Source organism: Oryctolagus cuniculus, chromosome 3 (genome assembly GCF_051225735.1).
Source record: "Oryctolagus cuniculus isolate XC-2025 breed Fujian yellow rabbit chromosome 3, ASM5122573v1, whole genome shotgun sequence".
In the NCBI taxonomy this organism is placed as follows: Eukaryota; Metazoa; Chordata; class Mammalia; order Lagomorpha; family Leporidae; genus Oryctolagus; species Oryctolagus cuniculus.
This window is the reverse complement of record NC_142869.1, coordinates 7,751,908-7,763,724: the sequence shown is the minus strand read 5'-3', so window position 1 is coordinate 7,763,724 and position 11,817 is coordinate 7,751,908. Positions and strand designations below refer to the sequence as shown.

Below are 11,817 nucleotides of genomic sequence, written 5' to 3'. Positions count from 1 at the left end.
CTCTCCCCCAAATCATCTGGTCAGCTGGGCCCAAGGCTCTGCACACTTGGCGTCCCAGGGCCAGCCTGCATGCAGGTGAGGAAGGCAGCAGGCAGGGGAGGGCCCTGCTCGCAGGACTGGCCGAGAACCTGCCTGGTAGCCGGCGGAGGCGGATGTGGGGGCCGGGAGGAAGCAGGGCTCGGGGTGATGCGGGCCTGGAGAGTCATCACCTCCGCGTTAATCTGAAGGCATCAGTCAGTTCTGTGATGAGCGGTGACTTACAGACTCACAGGAGAGGGGAAACCACAGCTAAAGATAAAATAATATTTATTTATTTGAGAGGCAGAGTGAGAGAGAGGGAAAGACAGAAAGAGAGAGAGGTCTTCCATCCACTGGCTCACTCTCCAAATGGCAGAAACGGCCGGAGCTGGGCCAATCCAAAGCCAGGAGCCAGGAGCTTCCGCCAGGTCTCCCACGCAGGTGCAGGGACCCAAGCACTTTTGTCATCTTCTTCTGCTTTTCCAGGCCATAGGAGAGAACTGGATGGGAAGTGGAGCAGCCGGGTCTCGAACTGGCGCACATATGGGATGCCAACACTGCAAGTGGCAGCTTGACCTGCTACATCACAGCACCGGTCCCAGTGGGGCCTTCATTTTGTCAACCAGGAACCAAGGCCCAGAAACTGGGGCTGGGGGCTGCGTTTGCTTGAGGCAGCAGGACTGGGACTGGAACCAGGTCCCTGAGTCCCCAAGAACCCTGCCCCCAGCAGCTCCGCAGGGTGACGATCCCAGAGCAGAAGGGTGGCCAAGGAGGGGTTGGGTCAGACGTGGGTCCCAGGAACAGGCACAGAGTGGGCCAGAATTCAACAAGAAATGGGGAGGCCAGCTGGGCTCCATGGGACCCCTTAGAGACAGGGGAAATGGTGTCCAGGTGGAGGACGGCCAGGCCCAGCCACCTGTGCTGTCCCTGCAGGGGAGGGACTTCAGCTGAGGGCCCTCAGAAACCAAAGTCCAGTCTGCTTTCTCGCGCTCTTTCCCTCAAGCCTGGAGGACACAGGTGGATACAGGAATAACTCAGGTGCTGTTCTGAGATTCTAGGTGGAAGTGTGAGGTCCCCTAGTCCCCACCCCCCACTCCTCTGCCGGCAGAGGCCACTTCTGGGTCCACTCAGGAGAGGTTGGTCTCCTGCTGCCCCTCTGGGCCACCGTTCCCAGCCAGGGGGGCCCTGTTGCCCGGGCAGCCCAATTCATAGAGGGTGCTGCCCACGGTCCCCCTGCTGAGGCTGTGGGAGCCGTGCTGGGCCCTGTGGCGGTGGCGCCAGGCCCCCAGGCCCAGGGCTTCCTGAAAGGCCTCCCGGAAGCGGCTGGACATGAGGCTGTAGAGCACCGGATTGGCGGCCGAGCCGAGGTAGAAGAAGACGCCGGAGACGACGTGTAAGTACTGGAAGGCCAGGACCAGGTCGTCCGTCCACTGGAACACGAAGCTCCACATGAGCCGGTCAGCGTGGAACGGTGCCCAGCAGATGGCAAATACCACCACCAACACAACTGCAGGGACAGAGAAGGGAGGCCTGGGTGCCGCAGCCTCTCTCCTCTGCCCACCAGGCTCCCTCCTCCCATCGCACAGGCCATCCTTCTGGAAGTTTCTAGAAGGTTACCTGTCCTGCCTGCCTGTTTCAGAGAGACTGCACTTACCTCTATCACCAACTGGACAGAGAGGGTCACGTGCCCTGCCCTGGCCACAGCCTATTGGATCAGGCGTGGATCCCTGAGCCCAGCTGGTCCAACCAGATTCTCCTCCATGGGATCTGGAACGGGGGCCTCCTAGCCGTGGCTGCTGAGTTCCAGTAAGACACAGACTGTGGGCTAAGGCCCACTCTGGGGGTCACTCTTGCTGACGTGTTCAGTGTAGGGAAGCGGGCAGCCAGTGAGACACACGCGTTCTTAGACGCCTTCACACGCCACGCCGTGCTGGCCTGGGCCCTGGGCCCTCCCAGCTCCAGCCCCAGCTGAACAACCTGGGCTGACACCCCTTTCCTTGAGAGGTTTCCCCCACCCCTGGCCCAGCTAAAGGCAGGCTGGGCTGGCCAAGTCCTCCTCCCAAATTCCTTTCTGGCCTGGTCTTAACAAGTCATGCCCTTCTTTGGGGCTCTGCTCCCAGGCACACTTCGATTTTTGCTGCTTGTGTCTTATGTTTGCTTCTCCCCTGCAGTGTCTTCTCACCATACCCTAGCGTGGTTTTGCTCACAACCCTGGATTCAAGCAGCATGTTGCTTGCAAGAGGTCCCAGCCCTGGCCTCCCTGGCACTCTCCTGCCCCTCCTTTGAGGACTCGCCCCCTGAAGATTCCACTGCTCCCCTAGGGGTTGCATCAGCATGCTGCCGCTTGTGGCCCAGTGGTGGGCCAGACTCTGCCTGGGACTTTTCAGGAACCTGTAAGGGACCAGGCCAGCCATGCGTGGCCAGCTGCTGCAGGGAGAACAGAGCTGGGTCACGTTTAGGTGAAGATGAGCGAGCTGGAGGGTCCGGGTCCCTGAGTCTGTGAGTCTGGAGCCCAACCCCTGCCCCTCCACAGTTTGGCCCCACGAGCCAGGGCCAGCGTCACGGTCCCAAGCTTGGCGGGGCCCTGGGCTTGGCTTATGCTGTGCTGTTGCTGTCTTGACACTCTTTTGAATCTCTGAACCAAGAATCCCGAGGATTAGTTTAGCAGCGAGCCTCACTTACTTTGGCGAAAGCTTCCAGCTGGGAGAGCTCAGATCGCCCAGCCCCGCAGGGCAGAGCAGGACATGGGGGCATGGGGTTCCTCCAAGCCCCTCCCCCAGGCCTCATACCCCAGCTGAGCCCGGCCCCTCCCCGCCGGCGGAGACACTTACACAGCATCTTGGTCACCTGTCTCCGGCCCCTGTCCTGCTGCTGAAGGCTTCGAGCGTTGCCGGCCCTGGCCCCCTTCCCCGGCGTCAGCAGCAGCCTCTCCCGGCGCAGCCGCAGCCCGATGAGCAGGTACAGCACACTGATGGTGGCCATGGGCAGGCAGAAGAAGAGTAGCGCCGTGGTCTGCACCACCAGGTTGTAGAGGGTCTGGGGGCGCACCACCACGCACATGGCCGAGTCGGGCACAGGGCCCCTGCAGGGCACGTGCAGCTGCCGGATGCCGTGCAGGCTGGTGTTGGGCAGAGAGCAGAGCACAGCCAGGCTCCAGATGACCCCAAGCACACGGCGCACGTGGGCGTGCGTCACCACGGACCTGGCCCGGAGTGGGTGCACCACGGCCACGTAGCGCTCCACGCTCAGGGCCGTGACGTTGAGCACTGAGGCCAGGCAGACCGTCTCGAAGAGCAGCGTGCGGAAGTAGCAGCCGCCGGTGCCCAGCAGGAACGGGTAGTTGCGCCACATCTCGTAGAGCTCCAGGGGCAAGCCCACCAGCAGCACCAGCAGGTCGGACACGGCCAGGCTGAAGAGGTAGCAGTTGGTGGGCGTGCGCATGGCCGTGTGGCGCAGGATGACCAGGCAGGTCAGCCCGTTGCCCACGGCTCCCACTGCGAAGATCAGCAGGTACGTGGCGCAGATGGGCACGAACAGCTCCGTCTGCTGCGGCCCCAGGTACTTGAGCCGCAGCTCCTCGTCGGTCAGGTTCAAGTCCTCAGAGAGCCCCCTGGCCTCACTGCCATTGCAGAGCATGGGGCTTCGGGCACCCCTGGGGCACAGGTCTCCAGGGAGGATGGAGCAGTTGAGGCCAGACAGGGTGCTGTAGGATGGAGGAGAGAGAGGCCCCAAAAGTCCCTTGGGGAGCCCTGGCTCTGGGCCGCGTCCTCTCCCCGCCGACGAGGGGCACTCCTTTAACCACGGGGAAATCAAAACCCGGCCATGGGGTGTGCGTTCAGGCTTTCAGCGATGTGCAAGGGCCCATCTCACAAACTGGAGCCCTAACTCCAAACGTCCCCAGCTACTGAAACCTTTGACCTGATGACACCCTGTCCAGCACTGGCTTGGCCGACAGCAGTCTCCCCCTTAAGCCACGGACTTTAGGAGAGGCCCTCAGTTTGAGCATCTGTGAAATGGGGCCCAAGCGCCTTGTCCCCGGGTCCTTCTGCGCACAGGGCTGTGTGACCTCTCCCCGGGTGACTTCCCTAAGGCTGTTCTGAATGAGGCAGCTCCGGGGAGTTTAAGCCCAAGCAGAGTCGCTTGGTTGTCACCTACCTTGCTGTGGGACAGCGTCACCGTGGCGGCCGGCGGAGGCTGTGGGATGGCTGCGCACCGCAGAGCTGCATCGGAAAGTCGGGGCTTGCGTTTTCCGTCCCCGGAACCGCTCCAAACCTAAATATCCCGGGGCTCCCCCTACCGGGCTCCTCCTCCGGCTCCTCCCGCCCCTCGGCAGCCCCAGCGCGGGGCGCGCCGGTGGGGGAGCCGCGGGGTAGGGGGCGGCGTGCGTCCTCTTGTCCTCTTCCACCGGGAGGAGCCCGCAGACAGACACAGACCCCCCAGCCCGCGCCCCTGCCCCGGGCCCGGCCCACCCTCGCGCCAGCCCGCGAAGCGCTCACTCGCTGCCGCCCGGCGCCAGGAGCCGTTCCCCTGGCCCGCAGCGCTGCGGGCCCGGGGACCTGGTCGCCCCGTAACCTGCACAGCCACGCACCTCCTGGCTGACGGGACGTTCCCAGGGACGCCTTCATTTCACAACCACTCTGCGCAGAGGGGAACACTGAGCCCCAGGAGTGACCCAAGTCCTTGTCACCGGGTCCTTCCAGCCCCTGTCGCTCCTGCTTGGCATTTCAGCCACACTCCCGTGGACGCCACACCCCAGTGGACACCACACCGCATGCTGGAAGTCCAGGGGCCCAAGGGCTCACGCCTTGCAGTCCACACTTGCCCTCCCACCTCCAGTCCCAGGGCAGTCCCCAGCTGTCCCACCTGACTCAGGTCCGCTCCTCCCACGGTGGGGTCCCCTTCCTGAGCCCCACCGTGGTTTGGTAGGTTAAGCCTCTAAATGGGGCATTGGCATCTGATAGAGGCACTGGTTGGTGTCCTGACTGCTCCTCTTCCCATCCAGCTCTCTGCTGTGGCCTGGGAAAGCAGTGGAGGATGGTCCAAGTCCTTGAGCCCCTGCACCCGCATGGGAGACCTGGAAGAAGCTCCTGGCTCCTGGCTTCGGATCTGCACAGCTCTGGCTATTTGGGATGTGAACCAGCAGATGGAAAAATCTCTCTCTCTCTCCCTCTCTCTCAGTCTGTAACTCTGCCTCTCAAATAAATCATTTTTTTAAAAAAAGAACACCCCAGAGTCCAGTGTGGGTTGGACCCTGCACCCCCTGCATGCCCCGGGGGTTCCCCTCCCCTCCCTGTGTTCCCTCAGCACCTCCCCAGTATCCACTCAAACACCTTGCCTGCCCCTCCCCTCACCAAGGGGGCTTACAGGCAGGGATGGGGGGGGGTGTAGGGACGAGCCAGGAATGCCTGCCCAGCTCCCTGCTCCCCCAAACAGGGGCGCCTTCCGACTGGCACTCAACTCTTGGAAGGGAGAGCCCACCCTAGCTAACATGCTGGCCCCTGGGCCTGCCCCTGGAGTCTGATGCCTTAGTCTGAGTGAGGTCCAGGGGCCCTCCTGTCGGCTGATGCCCTGCAGAGAGTCCCTGCACCAAGAACCAAGCCCAGGACCCAGGAGGCTGCCGGGAGCCGTGTGACTGAGCTGCCCTTGTGAAGAGTAAGCTAACCATCACTACCACTTCAAATGCAAAGATTTAGCACAGGGTCTGGTAAGGGGCCGGCACCCAGGAGGGGGTGGGTGGGATTGTCACCATGCAATGGCACCTGAGGTGCCACCGTCTCCCCCAGGCTTCTGCTCCCTGCTTCCCGCCCTCCGCTGTGAGTCACGGTCTGGCCTTGGAGACAGGGAGTTAGACACTTGAGGAGCCTCCACCAGGCAGGCCTTCCCAGGAACTCCACATGTAAACACAGTTGTGCATTGTTCTCAGGGTCTTGGGAGAAGGATTCTGGGGCGCCCTGGGAGTTCACAGCCTGAGATGAGCTCGCCCACGTGGAACCTTCCAGAATGGGGCTGCTGTCCTGTGGGGTCAGCGTCAGCCTTGCACCATCCCGGGAACACATGAGCACACGCATACTCTACCTGCCTGGAACCCGCTGGGGACACTTTGTTGGTGATCGGAGTCCCGGCAAGGAAGGGACCGACGCACTCCTGCCTTCAGAGGCACACAGCTCCCAGCAGCAGGAATTCTGACAGTCAGCTGCATGGTATGGCCAATCATAGACTACACTGGACTAAGGGCAGCGTCTGAAAGGCGAGAGCCAGTGATCGTCATGGCTGTGGCCCCCACCGCTGCACTCACTGTCCAGAGGACACTGGTGCCCTGGCCTCTGGGCCTGAGCTCCAGAGCAGCAGGGCAGGTGCCCCCCAGAACCCGGTGACTTCCTGCTGCTTCCCTGCCCCGTCCAGAGGCAGCTTCCCCAGGTCTTGTGAGTGGACGCAGCCAACTCCTGGGCTTGGCAGGTGGGCCTCAGCCCAGGCTGGGGTGCCAAGGACCCAGCCTGGCACAGAGTGCTGCTGGGACCTCCAGAGCCAGCCAGGAGACCTCCTAGGTCCCAGGGCTCCCTGGCCTCTCCCCATCCTTCCGACTCCCTGACAGCCATGGTGGGCAAGGTGCCCTGGGCCAGGCCCACAACAGGATGTCCTCAGCTTGGGCTGACCCGGAGCTCCTACTGCATCCGCCGCTCCCCATCTCACACTGCTTCCCTGCCTGCAGAGAAGAGACAAGGAGGAGGGTGATAGGAGCTCGGGGACCCTGAGGCGCTGGACGGAAAGCAGGGGCTGTTCCGTAGCCTGGGCAGTGGGCACAGCCCAGGACCTGCCATCAGGGGGCTGCACCAGGCAGGCTGCAAGGACGGCTGGGAACAGCAAGCATAGGAACAGGGGAGTTGCCCAGCTCCTCTGGGCCCCACTCCAGGTCAGATCTCTCCACCTGGCTCTGCTCGGCTGGGCAGGCCTGGACTGTGACAGGAGAGAGAGGAGGTGGTGAGGGGATTCCCACTTTGGGGGCAGGGACTGTGCCGCAGGGAGCCAAGTGGCAGGTGTGTGATCATCCGCACTCGTGCACCCAGGCCTGGCTCACTCCCAGAAACTGGGACCCCTAAAAGAGAGATGGTAATGGCAGACGGGGCATGGCAGATGCGGGGTGGGGTGGGGGGTGATGCTGTCTGCCCGCTGTGTGGCCTTGGGTAAGTCTCTCTACAGCAAAGCCCCGCTACCTCCTCCTCTTCTGCTATTTAGCAGAAATAGGTCCTGGCTCCCAGGAATGCCGCGGGAACTCAGCGAGCTCGCGTGGGTTCAAGTGCTCAAGAAATGGTGGCTGTAGCCGTGCTTAGGAGTCTCTGAAGGAAACCAGGAAGCTGATGGGGATCGGAGCTGGGTGAGACCTGTGCTAGCAGGGTTGGCAAGGACAAGGACCCAGTCACCTGGGAAAGGGGAGCTGAGCCCCAGTGGACAGGGAAATCCAGGCCCAGACCCGGGATGGGGGACCAGCAGCGTGGGAGACCGGCATTGGTCACCTCTGGCTGTCCTGCCCGTGGAGAGGGCCACTGGAACTGCCTGACCCCTGCCCCTCTGAGGGCCTTGACCTCTGTTCGGAGAGAGCCCAAGGAGCCTGCGGGCCTCAGACTGGGCAGGGGAGCACAGGGAGTCCCCCGCCTCCCTGATCAGGGCTGAGTCTGTGCACCTGGCCAGTTGACCGACTGCGGGCCACACGATGCATGGTCCGGAAACAGCCTGGTTTCTCTTGTCCTGGGGTTGGGGTCCATTCTTACGGGGAGCCCATGGGGTGCTCCTGCCACCTGTTCTTCCAAGGCGACAGATGCGCCTCTCTTGTCCCCCCAGCCCTCCCGGGCAACCCAGCACAGGCACGTGTGCTGCAGCAGCTCCTCCGGGCTCTCCCGGTCACGGATGCGGCCGCCGTTGCCATCAGAGCTGGGCTTCTGACTGGTCGGTCAGGGTTCAAGAACTTGTTAGACGGCAACGCTGCTGTGTCCGGTTTGGGGCTTTTGATGGAGCAAGGAATAAAGCAGACCCTTGCGTTCTTTCTCAGTCAACTCAACGCCACCTGCTGCACTCTTGAGACGTCTCCCCTGCTATCTCCCTCAACCAGCTCAGTTACGGCATCCTGCACACGCGACTGAGACCCCCAGTCCTCATGCATCCCTCCCAACCAGCCAGCCCCCGGGAAGGCAGACACAAGGAGTTGGAAAAGCCTGTACCGGCCAGCGTCGCAACTCACTAGGCTAATCCTCTGCCTGCGGCACCAGCACACCGGATTCTAGTCCTGGCTGGGGCGCTGGATCCTGTCCCGGTTGCCCCTCTTCCAGTCCAGCTCTCTGCTGTGGCCCAGGAAGGCAGTAGAGGATGGCCCAAGTGCTTGGGCCCTGCACCTGCATGGGAGACCAGGAGGAAGCACCTGGCTCCTGGCTTTGGATCTGCGCAGCGCCGGCCGTAGTGGCCATTTGGGGGGTGAACCAACGGAAGGAAGACCAGTCCCTCCTCACGCCCTCCCTGCCCTGCCGCGACCCTCGGCTGCTTACGCCACACACACCCAGCCTGCAGGAGGGCTCTCGCTGTCTGCCGTGTGTTCTCTGCTGTCTGCTGCGTGTTCCTCCCGCGTGCACGAAGGCAGGGAGCCCTTTTCAGGTTTACTCCCTGAGTAAGCTTGTTCTGGCCGTGAGTTCTCACCCTGTCTCCTCTTTGTCCTACTCTTCTTTCCTTGCAGTTTTAGAACTTTTTTTGTGCTCATGACCTACATTCAGACCTACAGAGAGTAGTACTCAAGAATTCCTGTACCCCCCACTCAAGAGTCTCTGGGTATTAAATGTGGTGGAATGAGGAGGCCATGCCAAGATGGCCACTGATAACGGAGCCTGCCTGGCAACAGGCTGTGATTGGTTAGGGCATAGACTGCCCCTTGACCGGATTGGCTGCCTTGGCTATATAAGCTGCTGTACCAACTGAAATAAATGAGTCTGCAGGCTACTTGCCTCTGGCCGGCTTTCACCCGACTCCCGGGGTCTGTGTGGTGACTCTGTGCCTCTTGCCCCCACCACGCTCCTCCTCTCAGAACGAATCCACCTCAACAGTTACAATGTTATGGCATTTTTGCATTGTCTGGGCATTGTACACCTGTGCACGAATACATTTTTGCATGGTCTGGACTGTAAGAGACTCCATTGCAGACACGAGGCCCATTCTGCTTTAGTTTCAAAGTGTCTTGTGATTATCATTAATTCCACCTGTCTGGTAGCCAGTGGTGTACCAAGGGGTGAGTGCTGAGGGGGCCGCCAGCTGGGCCGGAGAAGTCCTTGGTCACTGACCATGCTGAGCAAGGCCAGCACATGGCGATACCACACAGGCAGACCGTGTGTAGCTGGTCTGATGACTGCTTTACAGTTCTTCCCCATGACAGCCTGTCCCCACGGCAGGCTGCGTCCACGGCTAATAGGAACAAACGTTGACAAGTAAAAGGAGGTTTAGAATCACCAAGGACATAGCACTAAGCTGGAGAAAATAAAGCATGCGGAAGCGGTGACAGGATGGCAGGTGTGTGCACGCATGGGGGACAGATGAGACCTGTTAAGGCTACAGCGTTCTCAGGAGCAAAACTGAGTCTAAAGTAAGCAGAAAGCGCTGAGCTTGCTACTAGCAGATGCTAGACACAGGCACGAGGGACCAAGCCAGGAACCCTGCCCACGCCCATGCAGTGGGCAAGCAGGCAGCAGCCGGGGCACAGCTGGCCTGCAGCTTAGCGAAAGCCAGGCTCTGAGAATGGGGACGCAGAGTGCCAGGGCACGTCACTGCTGGAATTTTTGTCACAAGCGATGGTGGCTACCTATACAGGGTAAGGATCTTGGCTTGCAAATATCAAAACCGGCCCTGGCAGTTCTAGGCCAGGTTTCCTGAAGAACATTGGGTGCTCAGCGAGGAGGCTGGAGGAGGGGGAGACCGCGTGGCTGCAGCTCCCGCCTCATACCGCAGCCAGAAGAGCCCCTAGCATGGACCTGTGTCCCCTGAACACCACTCCCAGGCTGTGACCATGTTCCTGCTTCTTTGAGGCACTTGCCCTGGACACCTGCCCCAGGTGAAACACAGGACACAGGGCTGCATGGGGTGGGGTGCTGGCCTCTGCACCCATGGGTCATCCACAGCCCCGAGCAGACAGCCCAGGTGCCAAGCAGCCAGAACAAACCCCAGATGTCCTTGCTTTTCAGGGGCTCCAGACTTTGTCAAAGGCACCCGAGACGGGTGCACAGTGAGTGTGGGCACCACAGAGCCAGCAAGCATGCTGGGCCACACGTGGGGTCCCATGCGGGGGGGCAGCTTGTCCTGGCAAAGCCATTGTGATACAGGTGCCTGTGAAGAAGAGAACAGAGCCCAGATTTTATTTTATTTTTAAGATTTATTTATTTAAAAGGTGGGGAGGGAGAGAGAGAGAGATCTTCCATCTGGTGCCTTTGCTGGTTTGCTCTCCAAATGGCTGCACCAGCTGAGGCTGCGCCAGGCCAAAGCCAGGAGCCGGGAGCTTCTTTTAGGTCTCCCACGTGGGTAGCAGAGGCCCACGCACTTGTGCCGTCCTCTGCTGCTTTCCCAGACACACTAGCAGGGAGCTGGATCAGAAGTGCATCAGCCCCAAGATAACCCAGATTTTAAAACCCTGAAAAGCCAGTCTGCACTCCTATTCATACAGCTGGGAACTGGAAGTTTAGACCCTTCTGGGTCCATTTGGACCCACAAGACTCCCAGAAGCAGGCGTATAAATAGCCTGAGACAGCGTTGCTGGGGGACTGGCTTTGAGCCGGAGGAAGCAGCAGGTTCGCAGTGTCAAGTGGCTTGCCCGAGGCCTGACACAAGGCTGGAGCTAGAACTCCACCATAAATCTATCTGGGAAAAGAGCATTCTGCCTTTCCCCCTGCAGCTCCGACCCTTCTTCCCCCGTTTCTGAACACGCTCAGGTCTCGAGAGCTCGGCGCCAGGTGCCCACCCAGCACTGTTGGAGAGCGGGGATCGCGACCGCACCTGGCCTCATCTCTCTGAAGCTGCGCTCGCTGTCTTTCCCCCTCATTGTGTTTCGCTGGCCTGAGTTCTCCCCGAGAACTCTCTGTGAACTGCGTCACCTTCCATGGGCTAGCCTGGAACCTTTCAGCCCGGGACAGCCGCTCTGCCGGGACTAGGGAGTTGGCCGTTCCCCAGGGAGCTGGTGCTGCTGGTGAATTTGCTCTGGAATTTTGGGCGGAAATCCCGGAGCTCCTTCGTTGGAGCTTGGTGTATTCTAGAAGGCAGCAGTGTGTGTGGGGGGGGGGGGGTCGCAGTTCAGAGAGGTTGCGCCGTGAGTTTCCACAGTGGCAGTGGTAACCTTCTTCACCCTTCGGGGGCCTGCTCGCGGTGGGCAAGCGGCTTAGACTTTCTCTGCCTCAGTCTCCCAACCGAAAAATGGGCTGACTGCAGAACCTGCTCCGCAGGGCTGTGGTGAGGAGCTAGCGAGTGCCCCAGTGGCCCTGGCAGGCTCTCCCCAGCTATTTTCCAAATAAGCGAGAGGAGGTGCGCGGCTCAGAGGCTGGGCACATTTCCTGAATGAAAGGGTGTGATCTTAATACCTTTCGTCCCAGGCTGCAAGCGAAGATGACCCAGGGATTGCTCCCCGCATCCCCTGGGGAGCAGGCACAGAGACAGACACTGCACGCATCGGCAGAGGCCCTCCTTGTCCCACTAGGACCCCGCCTCTGGCCACTCACATTTGCAGAAAGCTGTCAAGTGTGTTTGTGTGGACAAGCCATAAACAAGGAGGCCCGAGGGGGTGGC

At 60.9% G+C, this 11,817-nt stretch overlaps 1 protein-coding gene across 2 annotated transcripts; it reads right to left on the bottom strand.

Annotated features, from left to right (window-relative positions):
- Nucleotides 1–289: 289 nt before the first annotated feature.
- On the bottom strand, nucleotides 290–4,376 carry NMUR1 (neuromedin U receptor 1). Of its 2 annotated transcripts, XM_008259306.5 has the most exons (3): nucleotides 4,174–4,376; nucleotides 2,850–3,721; nucleotides 290–1,525 (listed from the first exon to the last, which is right to left on the bottom strand). In XM_008259306.5, exons 2-3 carry the CDS (start codon nucleotides 3,652–3,654, stop codon nucleotides 1,146–1,148), a joined length of 1,185 nt encoding a protein of 394 aa, XP_008257528.3. In that variant the 5' UTR covers nucleotides 3,655–3,721; nucleotides 4,174–4,376; the 3' UTR covers nucleotides 290–1,145. The 2 variants fall into 2 exon arrangements, with proteins under 2 accessions (XP_008257528.3, XP_051704057.3); XM_051848097.3 differs by lacking the exon at nucleotides 4,174–4,376 and having other exon boundaries at nucleotides 2,850–3,859.
- Between the last annotated feature and the right edge of the window lie 7,441 nt (nucleotides 4,377–11,817).

Coding starts and splice junctions, on each gene's coding strand:
- NMUR1 (XM_008259306.5), bottom strand. CDS start 3,654: ATGCTCTGCAATGGCAGTGAGGCCAGGGGGCTCTCTGAGGACTTGAAC. Junction 1,526..2,849: donor ACAGGTGACCAAGATGCTGT/GTAAGTGTCTCC, acceptor CTGTCCCTGCAG/TTGTGTTGGTGGTGGTATTT.